Source organism: Antrostomus carolinensis, unplaced genomic scaffold, assembly GCF_000700745.2.
Source record: "Antrostomus carolinensis isolate BGI_N321 unplaced genomic scaffold, ASM70074v2 scaffold3841, whole genome shotgun sequence".
Taxonomy (NCBI): Eukaryota; Metazoa; Chordata; class Aves; order Caprimulgiformes; family Caprimulgidae; genus Antrostomus; species Antrostomus carolinensis.
Genome location: NW_010291842.1, coordinates 1 through 24218, shown reverse-complemented (window position 1 = coordinate 24218; position 24218 = coordinate 1). Strand labels below are relative to the sequence as shown.

The window sequence follows — 24218 nt, the reverse complement described above, 5'->3', positions numbered from 1 at the left end:
TGAGCCATGGAAGAATGTTATATGTATAGGAAGATGGAAGATGGAAACTTTTGTATATTTTTACCCATCATTCAGAGCACTGGTAGCAGTATAGAACGTGAAAGTGAACTTACTGAAAGGTCCACCAACTTCTGCAGTAATACAAAAGAGACCTTTTCACATTTTCCTTCTCTCATAGTCATGAAAACAGAAGGCTGAGAATGCTGCCTAATGTACAAGGCAAGGTAAGAAACCACCAATCTGAATGTAAGAACACCAACACTGGCATGTCAAACTCAGCATACTCAGGATTGAAAAAGTTGGTGTGTGAGAGCTTGAAATAAGCACATTTCTTGGTACCAACTGGATATGTATATACGCACACATACATTAGGCATGTATATTTGTGTAAACTAACCTCTGTCTTCATGTTTTTCAAAATTTTCTGTTAGCAGACTCCTGAACATTTCTAAAAGAGGAGCAGACCCTCACACAACACATTAAAGCTTGCTTATGCTTGGAGATTACTTTTCTTTCTTATTTTTCACATGCTCCTTAGAAGTCCGTGTCTGCAGCTCAAAACCACAGCACTGTATAACAGCTTAACCTACATGTCCCATTATATTCAGAATTCTGTAAACAATTTACCAAGGAAGAAGAAAACTGTGATATACAAGTGTAGCTGGCACTAAAATGTTGAAGTTGACTTCGCAAACAAGAAGCGGGAACCAGTTCTTGATTCCTGACAGAACCTATTTGTCAACTGGGAAAATCTGGCTTTTAGCTCTAAACTGGCAATTTATAAAAGGGGAAAAAAATAGTATCTACCTATTTAATTCAAGTACTGAGGTAATATTTAATGTTTAAAAAACTTGTCAGTATTGAAACACACCATGTAACTATTTCTATATAATTCCTATCCCTTTGAGGGACAGATGATTTTTAGGAGCAACATAACTTCCTAATTTCTGGTGATCTTAATCTCACCCTTTTGTATATTCCTTCTTTCTCCTTCCTATTTTAGAAACATACCTTCCTTATCAAATCTAGTTTTTTTGTTCTTTAACAGCCTTTACTAGACTGCTAGCAAGTCTCTTCTTGAACTAATTCTGTAGAGATTTTCTACTTTTCTTCTTCTGAAAAAAACCCCATTTTTACTTTTTGCATGTACAAATATTTCTCTGTGGTTGCAAGGTGTTTTGATTTTTTGGTGTTTTTTTTTTTTTAATTTTTAAATTCTCTTATTTCAAAAATCTCCACTATCTTGATCTTAATTTACTGATGAGAGGTTTAACACCCAAAATCACCTTTGACATTTTTTAGTAATTTTTTTGTCCAGAGGGCTGGTCACTTATGTTTTTAAACAAATTATGTTTGCATTAAAAAATTTGCTGCCTTCCAAAGATAATTGTGAAGAATTATTCACTTTCTCTTTTTTGAAAAAATTGCTGTGACACTGAAAATTTATCAAAATGTTATGAAAATGTATATAAAGTTATTGAAATTTGTCACTTAAAATCTGATAATTTTGATAAAAATTTTGATGAAAAATTGGAAATAAACTAAAAAAGCGAAAAATGTGTTATTTTCCAAACCCTTAAAAACAACTTGGATACCTTTGTATGAATACAGTTTTTAATGTTTCAAGCAGCTGTAACCATATAATAATTAGGACTGTATATAGCACTGTAAATGAGCATTAGGAGAGCATTGCAGAGGAGCCTAAGAAGACATTCTTATATTTTTAAGATTTCCACAATCCTTACCACTCTGTGTCTCCAGCCTATTTTAATCTGATTGTTTTTTGGAGGGGGTATAACTAGCTAGATTTTGAATTTCATATCAGATTAACAAATTTTAAAAAAATAATTAAAAAAAATTGTTGGGGTAAATGTGCTTAGATACAAATGGAAAAGTAAAAATTGTACCTCTGAGGTTATAACAAGCCGAATAATGATCCTCTGTAAATGTAAACAGAAGAAATGTTAACAGATACCACTGATATTTTAAAAGTAATCCAATAGATTTATCTTATTTTGGCAGATTCTAACTTGAACAACATCCTCCACAACTTAAAGTTGGGTTTTTTTAAAGACAAATATCGGGATTTCTTCATTCTATGTTAAATATTTCACTCCTTTGCATTATTTGAATGTCTGAATGTTACAAATTATTACCAGTAATGAAACCATCCAAATCTTTTTTTTCAACAAATGGAAACATTGAAACTTTCATAAATGTTTTTCTGACTTCTCAGTTCATCACAAAGGAGGTTGTAACCTGAGTTCATATATACTTTTTTCCTCTTGTGTTAATTACCCCAAAAATGCTACAAATATATAACTTTGTTAATACATAAATAAGCATTAAATCAAGGACAGGCAAGTTCCTCAGTTAATATTCAGAAGAAATGGGAATCATATTGGTCCAATCACATTTAGAGCATTAGCCTTCTTATTCTGATTCTGTACTTCAGAAGTGTCTCATGTCTTTATGTGGACAAACAGCATAGAAACTGAAAAGGAATATTTATTTCTTCCAAAAGCACCAATATTTGGAAGCTTGAATGCCTTAAAGCCGTAGCACTTTATTCTCTGAAACAGAAATGGAAATGGAGAAAGTCCCACCTGATCTCATTTCTAACACTGCGCTTTTTTGGCTAAAAGATTCTCCTCCACTTAATGGAAAGGTTTGCCTCTTTTACCCCATACTTCAGGCACTATTTGAAGTAGTTGAGTCCTGCCACGAGGAAAAACTTCTCCAGGAAAAGTTCAGAGTCCAGCACGGCAATGTGGGCAGCCCGGCCTATCAATGTGTTGGCGGTGTTTGGCAGAGCATGGAACACGTTGTGTCTGATCAAAGTGCAGTCCTTCGCCCCAATCAAAGGCTGGAGCAGGTTGTTAATCATTTCTGCATAAACAGGACCTGCAAAAGAGTTTAGATGTCACACCTACATACCAAAGCTTCCAGATCTCCTCTTTCCTTACAGTATCATTTAATTACAGTCGCAATGAGAAGGAAAATGGAAGCAAGTCCAAAATGTAAGAGATGGCAGCCCATTTCAAAGATTCTCTAAGTGCCAGGATGTTGTTTAATCTAATGGAGGCACTGGCCATCAAAGAGGTCTGCTGGAGCTGCTAGCATGAGGAGTGGGACACACCTCAGAATTTAGTCTCATTTCCTCTGTGGTGGAAGGAAATGCTCTTGTTTCCTTCAAGGGAAAAGGGTTGGACTCCTGCTGCCTGTGAATTCAAATGCAAAAGGATCTGGCAAGACATAGAGGTCCATTTGTGTTTCTCTGGGGATTCTAATGCAGGAAGGACATAATGCAGATAGTTGAGGAGTTTATAGGGCAAAAACAATGGCTCGGGGTATGAAATGACACTAAGCATATTTTCTGTAAGTGGTATCAAACTGAAGCCATGAAACATTTTATAAATGAGGGAGGCTACTAATAACAAAGACACTACTAGGACAATACGCAGTTTGAGCTTACAGGAGGGTTAGACCTCTGGTGGCATAAGTCCTGATGTGCTTTGCAGATTTTATTACAAACCAGTATGATTTTAGATCTGTCCCTTAAATTACCTGGCATTCTTCAAAACACTATTGAAAACAAAGGGAAACTGACTTGGGATGCAATGAGAGAGATTTCATGATGTGAAACAAAGGTAAGACAATATTACTAAATCAGTAGACTATGGAAAAAGACCATGAAGTGCTAGTTCTAGTCTCATCACTAGAAAAAAAAAATAGAGGGAAGGGGAAGAAGCAGTGAGAAACCTTTGATTATGACCTGATTGAAATTTGTTTTCATCAGACAAAGAGCTTCTTAAAGAGCTTCTTTTATTGATTTCAGTGATTTCCTGTGGGAAGAGAACACTTTCTTATCAAATAAATATTTGAGTTTTCATCATGCTGATGAAAAACCCTTCTAATGCAATGACCTCAGTTATACAAAAACACAATTCCTTCAACAGCTTTGCAAATGTAGAAAAGGATCTTAAACATACCTGTGTGTCTGTCCTTAAGTGCATTTTTGCACATTTCTATTCTTGCTGAATGAAAGGGTACATATCTGTCTTGGGGTGAGGCCACTAACACAACATTTTTAAAGTATTGAAGACCTGTGGCAAATGCATTAAATACATTTATGACAATGATGCACAGTGATGCAAATATATGCAGTGTCAGTATGACTACTTCATGTTTCAAACACATTTGAAAATCTAGAGTGCAAAATAGATTATAATAATTAAAACATGAAACACAAGCTTAGAAATATTCATAATAGCTTAAACAAATTTCTATTGCTTGTCTGAACTTTTTGTTACTCATCAGCATTCATACAGGCTAATTGTATGTCAACGAAAATAGTAAGAACTGTCTCTGTTCGAAAAAAGTGTTTGCTTAAAACCCTAATCTTGCAAACATTTATGCCTCTAAACATTGGAAACACAAGTAAAGCTCCACTACAATCAATGCGTGGTTTTAGATAAATAACTGTTCACAGGACTGGGGGTCACATTCAAAAATAAGACAGCAAATTATTACAATTTTAAAACAAAATAGGGAGAGGGAGGAGAAGAGGAACGAGCTTCACTGCTATGATGTCATAACTATTACATCAGTGTTGAGGGAGCCTTGGGATCCAGTCCCTGTATTCAGCAGTCCCTTGATAAATGCACACTGCTGGTACGTGGACTGGAAACCAGGAATTCTCCCTCTTCCCTGGAGGCAGTGGGGCCAGTGATGGACTGTGGAAACAGGCCGCCGCTGTTTACCCTGTCTGCAGTCTCTTGAGCCCTCCATCACTCACATTCAGCAGAAAAGCAGGAAAATGGACACAGATGATCTAAGTCTAATAGTCCAGAGAGTACTGAACACAGAAGAGCTGTGGGCTTGATCTTCTTTCACTCTCCTTTATGGAAAAGGGTCCCAGAAGCAAGTCCTTTGATTTCTAGATTTTCATAGAAAAGTTGACCACCACTGCTGGTTGCCCTTACTAAGCCTGGCTGAAGCTATCTATCATTTTCTTCTTATGCTGTCAAACCAAATGAGTTTATGAATTTGGTCTGAAGTAAAATGTAGGAAAAGCAACAGTGAGTATTATCATGTCTAAAATCTTATGTGAAGAGGCTCCTTATGCTTGTTCTTTCAGTACAAGCACAAGGAACATTTAAAGAGATTGAAATGTACAAAGGACTTCTACTTTAAAAAGAAAGTCAGAAATTGCTGGAGGCTTAAAGAGTTATCTGGGAAAGTAGGTACAACAATGCTTGTGATGGTAGACCCTCTGTAGGTTCTCTCAACTACTTTTGGGAGCAGGAGCAGGGTGCTAGAGTAGGAGCATCTCTATTTTTAGTCAGCATGCCAGCTTCTTTGTTCATGTCTGGATCTAATGACTTCTTCAGATTTTTTACCTAAGCCTCTACTTTGACGATTCTAACTTTACAGAAAACCCTCTTCACAATTAAATTTCTGCTTTCTGCTTTTGCAGGGACACCTGAATTTACAGCCTGTAAGATCTTCAGTCTACCAAGCTAACAAACAATGAATAGCTTTGACTCACAACACATGCTTGGGAATACTTGGCTTGGGAAGTTATAGTGTGAGCTTTCTGTGTAGATTTAATTTTATTTGAAGATGACAGTAGTAAAGCAGACATCAACTGTAGTCCACAGCAATGAGAGCCAGGGTATCAAAGGAAAAATTCAAATAAGGAAATTCATATAATGCCAAGATACAGCAGCTTCCCATCATTGACTAAATCATGTAGTGTGTTAATAAAATTATGAAACAGCTCTATGTCTGTCAGACTAAGAATTAAGAAGCTATATTCACCTTAACATAGTCTTTGTTTCCTACTAGCAATGTGTCAAAGTATAAGAAAGAAATTAAATAACAAGTAGTGACCTTGTGACTACCTACTTATCGCCAGGTTGCTCACACACAATATTAAAAATAATTAAAAAAAACCCCCCATTTGTTTGAACAGTAGGATCATGTTTGCTGTCTTTTCTTAAGAAAAGCCTGATTTATTTCATTTATTCATGACAGACCAAAGAAAGGGTAAAAGATCTCTATTTAGACATAATTTTTCCAGTGTGAGGCCATACATCTCTCTGTAGTACGAAGGTGTCACGATAGACATGAATAAAATTTACTTTTCATCTCACAGAGTCATATTTCCTAGAGACAAGAGATGTTAAACATAAAAAAAAAAAAGAAAAAAGAAAAATGGTTTTCATCTAGTAACATAAATTAAGCTATGGTGGCCTGTCAAGAATGATATTTCTTGCTTGCAGAATATAAACTTAGGTACATGTTTACTACGGCATAGAGGTCTTATTTGATGATAACAGTTTTGCAAATATATTCAATGATAATTGGCGCAGAAAAAATGCACAGATAAAATAGATAATAGATTATAGACAAAGCAGCCCTCCTCAACAGAAAAAGTGTCTACAGAAAGATCATTAACCAAATGCAGATTTACTTTACTCCCTGGAGGACATTGCAATCCAACACAGTCCTTTGGAATGGCCCTTGATATTTACACAGCTACATCAAGCCTTACTTACCCGTTTTTTGACTGAGTTGGTAGAGGAAACACTTGCGCAGATCCGCATTGTCCCTGAAGGTCAGTTGCAAAAGTGACCCTGACTTTTTCAACTTCTGCATGAGCCATAGACCTGGAATGAAAATCAGTGCATATTTTTACTCTGTTTGCAAATTAACAACCAGGGGGATTGAAGATGGAAGATGTGTGCCTACAGTAAGAGTAGCACTGTAACTCAATATAGGTTTTTGTTTCCTCTAGTGTTGCTAATCAACAGCAAAAAAAATCTAAGGGTCTCACTGGATAGAAGTAATTTTTAAACTAAAAGACTGTAGTTTTAGACTAGATATAAGGAAGATTTTTTTATTTTTTTTTTAATGAGGGTGGTGAAATACTGGAACAGGTTGCCCTGAGAGGTGGTAAATGCTCCATCCCCGGAAACATTCAGAGTCGGGATGGACGGGACTCTGAGCAAACTGATCTAGTTGAAAATGTTCCTGATCATTGCAAGGGAGTTGGACTAGATCACAGAATCACAGAATGTTAGGGATTGAAAGAGACCTCGAAAAATCATCTAGTCCAACCACCCTTCCAGAGCAGGATCACCTACAGTAAGTCACACAGGAATGCATCCAGAAGGGTTCTGAATGTCTCCAGAAAAGGAGACTCCACAACTTCTCTAGGCAGCCTGTCCCAGTGTCCTGTCCCTCTCACAGTGAAAAAGTTTTTCCTTATGTTTAAGCGGCACCTCCTACGCTCCAGCTTGCACCCATTGCCCCTTGTCCTACCATTGGACATCACCGAGAAGAACCTGACTCCATCCTCCTGCCATTCATCCTTTACATATTTGTAAACATTAATGAGGTCACCCCTCAGTCTCCTCTTCTCCACACTAAGAGACCCAGCTCCCTCAGCCTTTCCTCAAAAGGAAGATGCTCCACTCCCTTCATCATCTTGGTGGCTCTGCACTGGACTCTTCCAAGTAGTTCCCTGTCCTTCTTGAACCGTAGGGCCCAGAACTGGATACTATATTCCAGATGTGGCCTCACCAGGGCAGAGTAGAGAGGGAGGAGAACTTCTCTTGACCTACTAACCACACCCCTTCTAATGCAAACCAGAATGCCATTGGCCTTCTTGGCCACAAGGGCACAGTACTGGCTCACGGTCATCCTGCTGTCCACCAGGACTCCCAGATCCATTTCCCCTACACTGTTCTCCAACAGGTCTGTCCCTAACCTAGACTGGTACATTGGGTTGTTCTTTCCCAGATGCAAGACTCTACATTGCCCTTGTTGTATTTCATTAAATTTCTCCCCACTCAACTCTCCAGCCTGTCATGGTCTTGCTGAATGGCAGCACAGACTTCTGGTGTGTCAGTCACTCCTCCCAGCTTTGTATCATCAGCAAACTTGCTGACAGTGCACTCTCTTCCCTCATCCAGGTCATTGATGAATATACTGGTCCCTTCCAACTCAAACTAGTTTGTGATTCTATGATTGTCCTTGTCATGGTAGCATAAATACTCAGGAAGGGTGAACTGTGGGACATTTAATTCCCATAGTACTGTAAGTGTCTTCTTCAGCCTTGGAAATGCCTGTCTTTATTGGCAGTATACAGAGAAAGAGAAGAGTACGTGGAAGGAAGGTCATCCATCTCTCACTGCTCCACACTCTTGGATTTTCTACGGAGCACTGTGCTGGACTTTGTAGTAGGTACTGACAGCCCCTCATTGAAATTTTTTCTGTGTGGATTTGAAGTCTTCCACAAATATTTTCCACAACTGCGGTATACAAGTCATGTTAGACTTTATTACTACCTCCACGGACTGCAGCTAGTCATAGCTTTCCCATCAACTCTTACCTGTACTAACCAAAGTACTGTTGTTATAAAGGGTTCCCAGGTGAGGCCCAGAGAGGGACAGGAAGGTGTGCAACTTGTTGAGGTAATAGCGAAACCTGGGGCGAGTTAGTACAGATCGAATGATGACATTACCAAGGGAATGTCCAATAAAACTGTTGGAAAAGAAATAATTACATTAACACAAAAACCATCTGTATTTTACTTTAATTAAACATAAAAGTGGCATAAATTGCTCTTGCGGAGAGTCTCTCAGGGCTTTCAGTAACATCCTTTAATTAACATTTCACATTTTTTTTAGCCTAGTAGACACTCTTCTATCTATAACAATGTAAAAATTCGTTTCACTGATTCAAGAGCTTTTGACACAGGACACTTTTGGAAAAGTTAATTTCACCAAATGTTCTTTATTTAACTCAAACAGTTACAGACTATTAACTATCAGAATGCTTACCTTATTCGGGATATGGAGAGGTTGTACAACTGGATATGCTGAATGATTTCATCCAATAATCGGTCAGTCATTGTATCAAAATCAGCAAAAGTATCAGTCTGGTGAAAAATGGAATGAGTCAGTGAATTAAAATATATTGCACTTATTGCAGACTGATGTTATTTTCAAAGTAAGATGCAAGCAGAAATGTAATAACCAGTCCAAAATTTCTTTAAACACACTCAAGGCAGGGTCAGGGATTTTCTCAGTCTCTAGGTCATATAGAAATTGAAATTCTCCTTTGAAAACAGAGTCATGAAGTTTTACTTTCACTTTATTAGCAATTAGCTTCCAACTAATATTGCAAACTTACTAAAGACAAGTAATTTCTTTCTCACTTATCATCAACAGTAACAATACCATGGGTCAATGTGGGTCACATATCTGTTTTTAAAGACCACACAGAAATTCAATGTCCTCAGTGAGCTTGTAAGTAAGGCAAAATTTTCTTTCAAAGAGGCTCTTTGACTCTATATTGTACCTTTTAGCTTCAAGAACACAACCTGAGAATTCAAGATAGGACTAAAGTGACCTTGCACTTCGTAGGGCATGGAAATAGGGCTCTCTAGAACACAATTAATATTTTTAAAGTGATGACTTGTCTTTTTCTACAGACTAAGCCTCTAACTTTGGCACATGTCATGATAAGATAAACCCAGATCTACAATTTATTAATAAGTTTAACAATATTAGGGGAGTGATTCCAAAGTCATAAGTATGACCTTAAAGCAGCCTGACTTGACACTGGTGAGAACTGCTAATGTTCATCCATTCTAGATACCATACTCTACACATTAAGAAAAGCTTTTGACATGTAGGATTTAACAGATTACTACTGTGAAATAGTTTACATTATTATACACTTGACACTCGAGTTGTGCTGATGCTAAAGATGTAATCACAAAATTATTTGCCCACCACTGCATGTTTGTTATTCAACTGTTATCCGTAAGACAATGAATGTTAGAAAGAAACAAAATTTTGATGCTTGCAACAGTACTGCCAGTTGTGATACAATAAAACAAATAATATGTTGTCCGGTCTATACAACTGCAGGCAGATCTTATTCAGAACTTTGTCATTTGGCAATCCAACAGGACTCTAAATCAAATTCATAACTAATGAGATGCCACAAAAGCAATCATCAAATGTTGGAACAGCGATTCAGAGCAAACATATCAGTAATTAATGCTTTTGTGACACAACTCATTTTGCTAATTGCAGCTCTTGCAAAGGAAAACATGAGCATATTCACTTCAAAATACAGCCTTAAAATAAACGTTCTCATAAACTACAGTCCACTAAACTTCTGCCTGTTTGATTTGTCTGTGTTGATAATTAATGATTTCCTGCTGGGCTCAGTATCCCAAATCTTTCATGTTTAAAAGTGGAAGAATATCAGCCTGATCATTAATCATAAACAAAATGCATCAAGTGTCACATTTCGCCTGGTTATATCTCCGTCCTTGAGTATCATCTCAACCCGATTGAGCTTGTCAAATATATCACAAATGAATGCCTAAAAAAAGTGAATTGCATTCTCTTCTATAATGCAGACTACAGCTAAATGAATTATTTCTTGGGTCATTTTCAGTGTGGTTGTCAGAACAGGGAAAACAGGGTGACAAAATGCTTTACAGGAACCAAATAGTTATTAAACTAGATGGGTTCTATTTCCAGTGCCATGGGAACTTCCTCACCTTCCCAGACTACAAAAGCACTAAAAATTCCCATTATGGGCTCTGAATAATGTTAAACAGAAATGTTGTAAGATGTTTCATTCTCTGAAAACATTAGAAGAGCCTTTTAAGCAAGTCTGAAGTGGTCTCCTCATTATTTTCATCTTGCTTACGTTCACAGTGCAGGTCTGCTGCTGACAGATGTACATTGGAAGGTGGAAGGGTAACAGCCTAACACCAACTGGTCACTTCAAAATATAAAAGCTGTTGACCAAAGCAGGTTAGAAAGTTTTGACTCAAGTTTCTCGGCTACTCATAAATCAGAACAGTGCTTCTGACTGGGCACTGGAAATCCTTATCTTGTGCACACAGTCAGGCCTCTGTGTCATAAATATGCGCTCATTGCAGAGAAAAGCACAGAATTAATCTCTGTTTCTCTGCCTAGACTAGCAATGAATTTTTCTGGAAGACATTTCTTTATCATTCAAGGAAATAAATCTCACAAGTATTGCAACAGGAGAAACAACAGCAAAGGAAGCTGACAACACCTGCTGGATATTCCACATCCTCCAGAGAATTTAGCATCACTAAATTTGCTGCTTTCTGCTGGTGCTGTGTTGCCTGGCATCCAACAGGCAAAGGTGTGAGGCTGGTTAAGTTTGCAAACTGACAGGATAGATCAATTTTCTTCTTCTAAGGTCTAGCCCTATAAGTGGAATGTCATTGCCTGTGACTTTAATGCTAGGAATATTTTCTGATGGGTTTGAACACCCTATCAAATTAGACAGGACCAGGCCTTTGCACTAAATGCTACATAAAATTTCCTTGAATTCCCCAGTGCTTTTGCTTCATTCAGCTGGTAAAAAGGCTTTGCTGCAGGATTGTGATGGTGTGCTCCCCCTACCCCCACCACTTGATTTCCTGTAACCCTGTTCAAGCGATAACCACCAGTGGTGACCACAATGGATGCTCTCTGGTCGTGATATCTGCATCCAGCTCAGGGAAGATGGGTAAAAGCACAATAGCCAAGGGCTATCTTGTGTAACTTGCTCCAACAATGGAGGGCTTGCTGAGCATTCAACAAACAAAATATGGCTGGCATGCAAATATGACTACAGGTCAGTCGTCTTCCTCCATCAACAGTGGACAGCCCAGGGCCCATTGAGCATTCCTGAAACAACAGCAGGCTGCATGCCAGGATCTCCCCTTGAATCAGGAACGTCTCTTGAGGTTTCTCCTTGAGGTTGAGAGATTCCTTGACATGACAGATCCTCAGTAAGTGACTAATAGCTGCTAAACTATAAAGTCTTAGCTAAGAGATGCAAAGGATTGATTGTGCATATATAATCCTTTAGACATAAACCATTGATCAAGTCTGGGACTAGGATTGGCTCTAGTCACACCTAGACTCCTCTCAGAGAAGGAGTTTAGAGAGCAAGGGGGCCCTTTCCAAAACCTTGTGACTCAAAGGGAAGGTCTCCTTGACAGTTTTGTCTGACCCTGTCCTCTGTGTGGTAAATAATCAAGTGAACCTCGCCATCGAATTCTGTTAAATGAATGTCACATTAACCTTTGAACTTTGTGAGTTCACTTTTATATCAATAAAAATAGTTACAACTTTCTTACGAATGAAGTGCATAACTCCCTCTGATGCTCTCTATCTGTGACAAGGCCCTATTTCAGCAATGTCAACAGCCTGTAGCAGATCTAAAGAAAGAAAGAAATTAACTCTCTACTACCTGATTTCTTTCAGACATTAGGAAGTCCAGTTTTCCACCAGGGAGTCCCAGTTCTATAAAAGTCTTTACCAGCCGCAGATCTGCACTGTTACCTAGAAATAAATGGTACTTTATAAGATGTAATTCAACAGAAAAATAACTAATATTGAGTCAATTTAATACCTTTGTCTTCCTATAAACCTTGAGACCAGGGAGCTCTTGCTAAGTGCTGCTAAGACAGATCACCACACCATTGGACCATGCATTGAAACAGCAGGAGAGCAAGAGTAGCCACAGCCTGCACAAGGTGGGGCTGGACCTCACCTCTTGCTGCTGGGGATTGCATAAATGGTGCAGAAGAAAGGACAAAGATCAAACCCAGAATAACTCTGTACCCTATTTGCTGAGCAGCAGAGATAAGACAAAAAGACAAAAAGCTGAAGTCTGTCCTTCCACCTTCACATCTGCTGAGGGGACACTGCAGCCCTGTCAGGGATCTCAGCACATGTGCCAAGTTTTAGGACTGTACCTTCAGAAGCAGAGCAGCCTGCCTCTGTGTATTCACAATTAGAGACAGTGTTGAAATACTGTTCAGACTCCTAATATTTTGGGAGATATCCCATTCCATACTAGGAAATTCCAAAATCTTCTGAAATGTTTTGTTGGAAAAGGAGGTATCTTCACCTCATGAGAAGGACACTACTGCCACTGAGATATTGAATAGCAAATGCTCCTTGCTCAAGTCAGCATTTGTTTTCCACCTGAGAATGCCTGAGATTTCAGAGTCTCTACCCCTCCTTCTCTGTAGTTTCAAGGTTAACATCGACAACTTTCTCATTGATATCAATAATTTGTCAAGAGAAGTTTCAAGTTGAACATATCTGTTTTCTGCTTAGCAAGTATATATGTAAAAAATTCCAGGCCATGTTTCCTGTACAGTGAATAATGGTTTTTATTCTCTCACTTTCTAAAGTAGGCCACTATCTACCCTGTATACAATGTTGGGGGATGTTTTCGTTCTGGTGACATACTGCAAAACAACCAAGCATCTGCAGAAAGACAAGAAGAGTTACTGTAATGAACTCCTCCTGTACACAGGACTGATGTACTTTCGTGTAGAACTCCATTTAAAAAACAACAAAAATGTTGAGCAAATATTTAATATTCTCCTAGATCCTTTATTGCAATGGATTGAATAACTGACTAACATAATAAGGACTAAATATTTAGCTAAGATAAATACTTTCCTCAGACTCTCCACTCTTTCATCCTTGCTGAACATCTACCCTTTTTTTATACCATTTTGTTTACACCAAAATGACTTACAAACAACAATTCCTCCTGGCCTTACCATCCAATCCATGGACACAGACAACCAGGTGAATTCCATCTTCCAAATTTTCTTCCTCTTCCTCTGGTGGAAAATATGGGATATCAGAGGCTAGTACAGATAAGTCACTGTACAGAAATCCTTCAATCTTCATTTCTTTTTTAAATTTTTCTTTGGCCTGATAAAAACTGAAGAATGCATTCATTAATCACAATAGAACTGCTTGTTCAACAACAAACCTTCCAACTAGAAATGAGGAGGCTGGTATATGCAAGAAGTTACTTATGCAGCTTTCGAATAGAGTCCTGGATACTATTCCTTATGAATAGTGATTGAAAGAAATCAGGATGCAGGGAAGAAAATCTGTTTCTGAGTGATTTGGCTACACACAGAGTATAGCTAAAGTCCATTAGCAGCCCACACCTGTCAGAGGAATGAAGGATTTGAAAAAAATAATTTTCAGATGGTCATAACAATGAGACTAAGAAACAAAAGTAGTAATTTTGCATCTTAACAATGCCATCAGCCTTACAGATACTGAAATGCAAAATGTATCATTTTTCTAGCTTCAGATGCATTTATAGGAAGCTAGAAGGTGTTCTCCCCATTTCTCAGACTGTAGAGTTAAAGGATACACCTCATATGGTAGATATTTTTGGTTTGGTTTGGTTTCAGGTTCTTTTGAAAACATTTAGTAGTGAGGAAGAACAGTTCAGTGCTGAAAGAATTAAGTCAACCTCTTTCCTATTCAAGGTTTAAAATTGGAAAAACAAATTTACCCCGAAGCATTCTGCTGGCTTCTTCAAACTCTTCAGTAGTTTTTTGACTTAGCAAAACTTATCCAGAGCTTTTAGGAATTAATAATCACAACAGAAAACTGAGATGGATCAGGTTAGGAGATATAAACCCCTTATCTGGGGATAGCTTAAGGCCCTTTGATATAATGGTAAGCGATTATTTACATCAGGCCTACTGACTTTAAAGGGATACAAGAATTAAAAATCTAGCATTCAGGCTGTGGACCTGGAGGCCCTGGATTCATGTGCATGAATATATGCTTAAATATTTATTTAGCTTCACAAAAAAAAAAAAAAAAAAAAAAAAAAAAAAAAGATTAAGCAAGACTTACAGCAGGGTCTATAAAACAAACCTCAAGATCTTTCAAAAAAAAAAATAAAAGTAAGCTTTGGGTCACAAGTGAATGTATGCGCAGAAAGCCAACATTTTGGACAGCTGAATGGATTGAGAAATTCCCATGCTACTGTTTTCCCAGCAGAGACACCAAAGTGTAACAGTATACATCTGCTAGTGAGTCAATCTGTGAAATGGGCCACTGGGACATCAAGGCCACAATGTGGCACTTTTGCCATGGGCAATGAAGCAAGAAAATAAATAATGCCTCTCCTTCAGATACCCAGAATGCCAATTGTCCCATTTTTTTGCAGTTTGAGAACCTGAAGCTGAGACCTTAACAACCAGTCTGTACTCCTGTTTCATAGTTCAGTGAATGACTGCAATTATTTAAGCAGAAGAGAAAAACAAGCAATGGCACAGCCATAGTGAACTGACTATCTGGGATCAACACTCAAGTCTGGGTAAAACTGACTTCATGAAGAAGGGACAGATCTTAAAGATTATTTAAGCCGCCTATATCTCACTGTTTTTCATGAGGATTAAGGACATTGTCAAAGACATCTGTTGAATCTATCTAAACAGACTTCCTGTATATTTAGATTATTTATTCTATACAACATATTTGTCTATTTGGATTATTCATACTGTAATTCCTCAGGCAGGAATTACATTCCTCAGTCTCTGAACGCAAGCTTACAGTATGCCTACTTGTCTTGGTTTTTTGCCTAGGATAGAGTTAATTTTCTTAGTAGTTAGAAACTATGACACTACTGTATTAGGGCTTTGAAATTTGTCAGGGTGTCTTGGCATTACAGTAACATTAATGAAGAAAATTAATAAACATTCTTACTTTAGCATCCTTTCATTGGTCTCTTCATCCATCTCATTTGAATTACAAGACACAACTCCGAAAGAGCCCAGAGGCTGGCGTGTGATGGGGAATGCAGCCTGCTTTGCAGAGGAGCCAGCCATAGCAGGGGTCTCTTTGAGCACAGAAGAAAAGGGAAGACATGTGGCTGTGCAAGAGACAGACAGGTTAACCACATCAACAGCCTTTCTGCTTTCCAGGGCTACTCCCTCTGTTGTCACCAAATGAAACCCAGTGCCATTAGCCACAAGTTTATGCTCTTGGCTGTCAGGTTCCTGAGGATATTCAGCCTGGTAGGATCCTGCAGCAGGGTCCACTGAGGCAGGTGAGTCGTTGAGCTCAATTTCTTGTAACCCCTGCATTTCTGCATACATGGATGGGCTCTCATCAGCAAGAGAGCTACCACACTCTCCTTGCATTGACCCAAATTCAGTTGAGGTTTCTGAAGGAGCTGGAACAGGATAGCAAAAATCTGGTACCAGCTTTATGCTTTGTGAGAAACTCTCCTCTCCTGAAATGCTGCTATTGGAGTAAAAGCCTTGTTGTATTTTTAAACTGTCCAGCTTAAGTTTATCCTTTGGATCCTCAGTGCATGTATCAAAATCATCTATATTTTTGTCCAAGTAATTATAAGCCCTTGGTGTTTTTAAGCTGCAATCACCATTGCTCTCCAGTGACTGACACTCAGAGACATTATCTCGGAGCTGCTTTTGACAAACGGGTGGTCTTGCATTTTCCAAATTACAGTAAGTCTCCTCCTCCCCTGGTAACTCAGTGTTACTGCTACTGTGTTTGATAGAAGGTTTGGGATGTCCTCTTGGTTCTAGTTGTCCACTTTCAGTGGTGATCTGACACTCAGAAAAGTCCACAATTAATTTTCCATCCCCACCCTCTGTTTCTGTGCAACTTTTAAAGTTTCCTCCTGAATCTCCTGAGGTTGCTTCACTGTGTTTGGATATATCCACCTCCTCTGCAGGCTCTTCTGGGCTACTGATCTGAGGAGCTGAAACAGATTTTGTCAGTTTAGTAAGCTCCACTTCCCTCTCCTCTTCCTCAAAGGGCAAAGAGCTGATGGATGTGAGCGACGCTTGAATTCCACTGGGCAAGCTGGTATTGCTTTCTGTGTGGCCACCCTCCAGGGAATTTCGGTGGATGGCATGCCTTCGTACCAAGTGGTGCAGGATCTCTCGATCACTGGGCAGCTCCAGTGCCCGGCTACGAGCATCAGACCACGCCACCGAACTCGGTTCGCTTTCAATGCCTGAATCAGATATTATAGAGGAGGATCTTTTTATAACCCCTGACATCAGGGTAAAGTCTTCACACTCCTCACCTCGTTGCTCCTTTGTGAGCAATTTCACTTCAAAGTTGTGTGTGGGCAAAGCTTTCAAAACAGGGAGCGGAGCCTTGGTGTCTGGATCTCCTGTTTTTTCAAGACTGGTTAATTCATTCAGTGCGAGCTCAGATGAAGTGAAATTATTCCCAAGATTACTAGATTCATCTGTTTCATGTATTTCAGTCCTGTCTTCTGAGTCATCAGTTCCACATGCTCCACACTCATACTGAGCACTGACAACTAACACGGGATCACTTTTGTGGGAATCCTTATTGCTAGGTTTTGTACTTCCATAGGCAACATCCACCATAAGTCTACTGTCTTTTAACAAATTTTCCATGGGTGTTTTAAAGTCTTCTGATGTGCATTCTGTATTGCCTGGCTCTGAGTCAGAAGTAGTTTCCATACTTGAAACAAAAATATTTTCAGGTATCCTTTGGCCTTCTTTGTTCACTGTACATACCTGAGATGGGGAGTGCTGGTTTAAACTTCTAGCTGTTTCAGCAGCACCTTCAGTACCACTGCATATGCAGGAGGGATTCCCATTAATCCTATCTGTGTGTATTAGCAAAGTACTTTTCCCAAAGTCTTCTTTCACTACTGCAGTGGCATCATTTGATGCAAGATCTTTGTTGTCATGAATTACATCCATTTGAGTATTTTCAGGAACCTCAAAATCTGGGAAAACTTCCAAATTCTGATCTGAAAAAAAAGAAAGAAAAAATGTAGTACCTTCAAGAACATAACAAATTACACCAAGTTGATGTGGGACTTTGAAAAGTGATTGTAAGTTCTAAAAAAAGTATGTATATTTATATTATAAAAATTATATATACATCAGAGGCATATTAAAAACGCAAATGCCAGAGTGCATCGAACTAGAACAATACTCACTAAACAGTTACAGTTAGACCAAAGAAGATAATAAAATATACTTTCATCGGTATAATTGTATCAGAACTCTAGTTTTTACAGCACAGGTAAGCAAAACAAAGCTGACATTTCTTTGTACTCCTGCTGCCATACGATGCTGTTCATAGTAACTGCTTGAGAGAGTCCAGCACAGAGCCACGAAGATGATTAAGGGAGTGGAGCATCTCCCTCATGCTGAAAGGCTGAGGGAGCTGGGTCTCTTTAGTTTGGAGGAGACTGAGGGGTGACCCCATTAATGTTTACAAATATGTTAAGGGTGAATGTCAGGAGGATGGAACCAGGCTCTTCTCAGTGATGCCCAATGGTAGGACAAGGGGCAATGGGTGTGAGCTGGAACACAGGAGGTTCTGCTTAAACTTGAGAAAAAACTTCTTTACAGTGAGGGTGACAGAGCACTGGGACAGGCTGCCCAGGGAGGGTGTGGAGTCTCCTTCTCTGGAGACATTCAAAACCCACCTGGATGCCTTTCTATGTGATCTCATTTAGGTTCCTGCTCCGGCAGGGGGATTGGACTAGATGATCTTTCAAGGTCCCTTTCTATCCCTAACATTCTGTATGATTCTGTGTGATAGCTCTTGGTTGTGAGTCAGTTTAATACTCGGTTTAATAGTTTAAGTATCTGTAATGGGCATTGTAAAGATTTAGGCAGTTGGATAACTCTGGAAGAGTGGAAATTTTGGACCACAGGTCATATTTACTAGGCTATGGTCACCTATAACATTAATGCATACTGCTTCCTTGCTGATCTTTGTAGTTGAGTAAAAAGGAAAGGAAACCAAGGTCTATGAGATTTTATTACAAATCTGAAGAACTAAATAATTTCTCAATGAAAAGTTTCATATGGGTACTCAAGGGAAAAATATTTTTTTGGAAAGCAACACTGCCTTTCAGCAACAGTGTTGGGCTTCATGTTGAAATTGTGGGTTTTGCTCTGCGTTTTCTTACCACTAGATGTCACACTGGGGATGAAATTCATAGAGCTGTTTTTCATTTCAATTTGTACTGTAACAAAAATCCAAAAGATTTCACTTCCTTTCTAGAACTTGCCTACAGCTCTTATAAATAAACCCCTTACTTTGAAGATTAAAAATATGAAGCTACAGGAAATACTATAGTTTGCTTGTAGGAAAAACAGAAGAATTTGGCCATATTGCGTAATAGATCACACTCTGATTCAAGCCAGTCAGTCCTAGGGATATGAGGTTGCTTACTTTGGGCTGGGGAAGTAAATCTCCCTCAGCTCAAGCTGTCTCACGAAGCTCTACCTTGTGGTGTTTCACTCACCTTTGCAAGGCATATCCATGTACCTATCTTCAAAGATAACTGGGAGGGTGTTCCAATCCCCATCTATGTCGAGGCATTCTGCTGGAAGTGGGGGCATGCTGGTGAAGTACTCTGAATTACGAATTTCTGTAGAAATCTGTCCATGACTTTGGATCCTGGCAGCAAAGCACAAAAGAAACCAAAAAAGAGTGTTTGAGTAGTTACTGTGCTGTTCCTCCATCACTCCTGCAAGCCCAGCAGCAGAGCTGTTTGCGTAGGTAGAGGACAGAGGCAACGTGTTGAAAAGGAAAGGAGGCAGTACTGCACGATGAGGAGGTACCCAGTGCTCCTAGGAGGTGTTTCCCAGGAGTTGATATCTATCTCTCAGTTAGACACCCACAACTTGCACACTCCCTCACTGCAAAACTTCTGTCTTTTTTAAATTGTTCCAGCTACCATAACTTGTTTCTGTCCCCCTGGGGGTCACTGCAGCTGGCTGAGACTGGATTCCTCAGCTGGCTTTTCAGTCAGGAAAAGAGATCCGTCATTCTGACTGTGGCAGGGGTTTCAAAACCCAGATGCAGGAAGCAATAATCAAAAATCTGGTTGAGCAGTACAGGGAGGAACAAGGCCAAGAAGGATACATGGCAGGGCTTCTGTCTTGCTTATACCAGTTCTCAGAGCACTGTGAAATCTCACATGCATCCGGAAAAGCTAAGACACATCTATTCAGCCACTGCCCATTTCCATCTTTTGCACCATGTAAAATGCTACTTGGCTTTCATCAGTGAACGTGGCATTAAACTGGTACATGAGCATGGGTTCAGCTATAATAAATACAATAATTTTATTTCTGATAAACTTTCCTTTGTAAGTATCTTCCTCAAAAAAAAACCTGGGAAAACTTCAAATATAAAGTTTGTTCATTTGTGTTGAATCTTTGATGAATTAGTCTGTTTATCCTAAGGAATAAAGGGGAGGGCAACAAGCTTTTCATACATGGTCAGCTGAAACCAGTTCTGCACAGATCCCATAGGAGAGCACAATGGCAATATTTCACATTATCATTGGCAAAAGGCAGGTAATCATCATGTAGCAGTTAACTGGAAAAAACACGTTTGACATATTATGAAGCAAAACTCAAATAACAGGTTTTGTAATTCATGCCAGCATGGAAGATTCCTATGTCCAGACACAAATAAATTGTTCAGACCAGCATATCAGCTTCAACTTCAGAACAGAATTGTTACTGTCTATCATTTGCTCCTACCTGTAGGCCATTTATTTTTTCCTCAAAGACAAGTCATTCATTGCTAAAACATGACTCAGACGAGAGTCACAAACAGCTAACTGCTCATTCTTTCCTCTAGCAACACCTGGATGTTTAGAGTTAACTCTTAGCTCCATAATAAAGTGCTCATTGACATATTAATAGCGCCAGCAATTTGCTGAAGACCACATATAAAAACAATAAACTAAATATGCTTCGAGACTGTTCTCTGGCACAAAAGATGAATCATTAATATTGAAAGGTTTGAGAAAAATATTTTTTTCCCTGTAAAATCCTGGGAAGATGTGTCAACTACTAGGGGCTTCCAACCTGTGTGATACCCAGCCTATTGAAAATGGTGTGTCCTCTTCTGGCTAAGTAGTCCAATGCTACCAGGCATGTAGATGCATGGCCTCACACAGAACTCACAACGATGGTATGGTAGGAAAAAAGAAAAAAAAAAAAAAAAGCTGTTGTCTGGTAGGAAGTAAGAAAGAATGACTTTGCTATGAGGCCTGTATAGACAGAATTTACTACATAGACAAACTTTTAAAGTTTGTAAACTATTTTACTTTTTTTTTACTCAGTCTCTTTGATAATCACTAAGGAAAAATTACATTTATTTGTAGGAAACAGGCTAGTTCTGTGGCTGCCTGGAGAAATAAAAGCACTTCATGCAATTAAGCTTCCCCCTGTGCAAGGTTATGTTTGCTTGAATGGGGCCATGAATGCCCTCCAGCCTAGGATCTTGACATGGACTGTTCCTTGTACACAGCTTACTTAAAACCTGAGATGGGAGGTCTAAGTGAGCACAGCAGGGACCCTGCAGCCATAGTGCTGCTCTAATTTGGCAGAACAAGGTAGCCTTGTACAACCCATCCACTAACAAAGTCATGGCCCTTTCCATCAACAGTGAATCAGCCTTAATGTCCCCAGTGACAGCTCTGAGAAAGTAATTTTCTTCTTTGCACTAGGTCAGAAGCAGATGTCTCACTTAAGCCTCATCATAGTGACAGGACCTGATGTTATGGCCTTTAAAACCCTTCTGAAAGATGGGTTTCCACACTGGTAATGCTGTGATTGCCCCATGGTGACAGGCTGTTTCAGTGGAGAGATAGTCCGGACATCCTTCACTAATAAGAAATCCGATTCTGAGCATCTTACTTTGAACTTTGCCTTCAAGGGTCAGGTCCTGAGTATTATTCACGTGCTCCACTTGGGATCATTGGCTAAAACTGAAGGCAGGATTTGCCCTGATATAGCTTTAAAACTGGCTCCTAATACTGCCCAGCTTGGTTCCAAGCAAGAAGTGTCAAGCAGAAGGAAATACTTACCTTGCCAACGTTTTATAGCATATTTTTATTAATGCAGCCCAGTGCAATGCTTGTTTTCCCAGACTGTTTTGCACTGTTGGTTCTCGGTCAATTAATTATCAGCCCTGAGCTCATAACACTCCCGTGGTTTCTCCAGCTAATGTGGTGGTATCACCTATTCCTGTCCTCCACTACTGCATCTAGTGAACATACACAGCTTTGCATTGGCTGTTTAATGCTCCTGTCTATATCTAAAGATTCTTTCTCCTATAGAAAGTAGGACTGGACTAAATACCAAAAGAAATCCATGACTGCCCACCCCCAAAAACTTATATTACGGATAGTAAAAAGCAAATTTTTAAATGTTAAGTTTTTGTTGCGTGTCAGCAGTTATTTCCCATTAAAAGTACCAATACTGGATCTAGTGTAGTGGGTTGAGGAATTTAACTGAAGGAAGATATAAAAAAATATTTCTGCCTGCCATGAGGCTGGTGGTGTTGGTGGAGATAGTCTCCGAAGAGAAATACACTCAGTTGCAACTGAGAAGAGAGGTGAGGAAAAAGGATCTCCTGCATCGTATCCCTAGAATATAGGAATCTTGGAATGAATTATTTCTGGGACCTGATCAGAGTTACTTACTTTTGACACTGATTTCAATGGTCGTATAATATGGAGCTAGAATAGACCCAGTGAATTCTCTCAAACCATTCGGAGCAGAAAAAAACCTCAGTGCTGATTGCAAAATGTTTTAAACTACATTTTTAGTTTTTCCAGTGAGAGGAAAGGGTTAATGGCTACTTACAGGCCTTCCTGGAATGTGAGGACATCAAGTTTCTGGTGCTCAGTGTAGAAGAATGCTTCTGAGAATCTCCTCACCTAAGGGAGAAATACACAAATTAAACCTCAGATCTGCAGAAAGGTGCCAGGTACAACCAGGGTAGTAACAGAGCAGTGATTGTCAGGACCACATTCCTTAGTATGCTCCATCTTTGTTGCACCACGCTGATGACATAAAAAAATTCTGCTTCATTTTCCCATTCCAGCACAAAGCAGCTGGCATTGTTGCGTATTTTGCTGGGAGGTAAGAAGCATCCCTTGACAGTAAATCAAGATTTACTTATGTGCATCTTCTGCCTACTTTTCTAAATGCTGTCAAATTACTATTCTTAAAATGGGGAATATTTCTTCCCTTCCCACCATGCAAACCTGTATCGCAGCAGTGGAATGAGTTACTAAATTCATAACTGATCATCTCTTCTATGGAAATATCCACATTGACTCCCAAGAGAGTAAAGGAAATCTTATATATCAGCCCAGGGGAGAATAAGCTCTATCACGGTAGAAACACATCTGTCTTTGTCATGATACTTACAGATGAGAGCTCTTCAAATCTCTTCATGGACAGTAGATCTGTTCAATGTTGGATAATCAATTACAAAAGAGCCACAGACCTGAGTGCCTGGCAGAGCACGGAGTGTGAAATAAGCTACAAAAAATTCAGTGCTGCTATCTGCCCTGGTATAAGCTTTGAGTTTAAATGAATCAAGCATAATATGCAATCAAATGTACTAAGCTGTTAAACTGCAGCCCATTCATTACTAATGATATTTGTAAAAGTGACCTGTGTTACAGTGTCAGAAAATGACAGCAAAAGCATATGTCATAGCATCTTGGCATCTGCCTAACTCCCAGCTGTGCTTTCAAAAATGTCTTTTTGTCTAGCATCAGTTCAAAATGACTGTATCTTAATAGTGTGACTTTTCATCTGGGCCTCTCAAACTATCTTCCAGAGTTGGGAAAGCATCATTACATGCACACAGTTTATATGGGAAGGAACTGAAGCACACAAAGACATTTAATTTGCCAGGGGTCAAGCAGGTAGTTGGTATCAGTCGAGGCTGGAACAAACCGCAGGCTGGGATTCACCTTGCGGGAGCTGGAAGCATAAAGAATTGGGTCCTTTGTCTGAAAGCCACCCAGGTCTTTTCAGAGTCAGGGGAGACCTAGTCAAATGAACCAGGGGAGTCTCACACACGCAGTCATCTCTTCCTCAATTTTATACCTTCTTTTTACAAGCTCAAATCATGCTCTTGGGGAGAGCAACCAGAGTTGTTCAAGTTGCTCTAGAGAGTAACTGGACCCGCACTGACTTTGACAGGAACCAGAACATAAACTGAGATGTCAATACTTACACTGTAGACTCCTAAAGCTAATCAAGGTGAATCTTCACCCTTTTCTTTATGTCCCTAATCTAATGATTAGATCAGACTATGAGTTCAGCTCAAGTGACGGGCTGAACTGAGGTCTGCTCAATAACAAAAAATGTACTAATGGAAGGCACAGCGCTTGCTGAACTGATCAGATAAGCAGATCTGACAAAGTTAGCTCAAAAGACAAGTGTTTTTGTGTCTTCTTTATTATCAAGTACAAGAAGCAATTTCCACTTGAACAATATTAATCACAGAATCACAGAATCACAGAAT

At 39.2% G+C, this 24218-nt stretch overlaps 1 protein-coding gene across 1 annotated transcript; it reads right to left on the bottom strand.

Annotated features, from left to right (window-relative positions):
* Window positions 1-2698: 2698 nt before the first annotated feature.
* On the bottom strand, window positions 2699-23500 carry FAM135B (family with sequence similarity 135 member B). Its single transcript, XM_010176735.1, has 11 exons — window positions 23475-23500; window positions 22538-22606; window positions 19174-19328; window positions 15603-17658; window positions 13640-13806; window positions 12310-12401; window positions 8853-8950; window positions 8402-8553; window positions 6564-6674; window positions 3993-4106; window positions 2699-2904 (listed from the first exon to the last, which is right to left on the bottom strand). Exons 1-11 carry the CDS (start codon window positions 23498-23500, stop codon window positions 2699-2701), a joined length of 3246 nt encoding a protein of 1081 aa, XP_010175037.1.
* Window positions 23501-24218: the final 718 nt, after the last annotated feature.

What these genes read in the sequence shown, in the direction of transcription:
- FAM135B (XM_010176735.1), bottom strand. Translation starts at nt 23,500, where the DNA reads ATGAAAAGTCACACTATTAAGATACA. An exon ending in ACCAATGAAAGGATGCTAAA is followed by an intron (nt 13,807 to 15,602) that starts GTAAGAATGTTT and finishes TGCATTCTTCAG; the next exon opens with TTTTTATCAGGCCAAAGAAA. An exon ending in CTGTGTCCATGGATTGGATG is followed by an intron (nt 12,402 to 13,639) that starts GTAAGGCCAGGA and finishes ATTTATTTCTAG; the next exon opens with GTAACAGTGCAGATCTGCGG.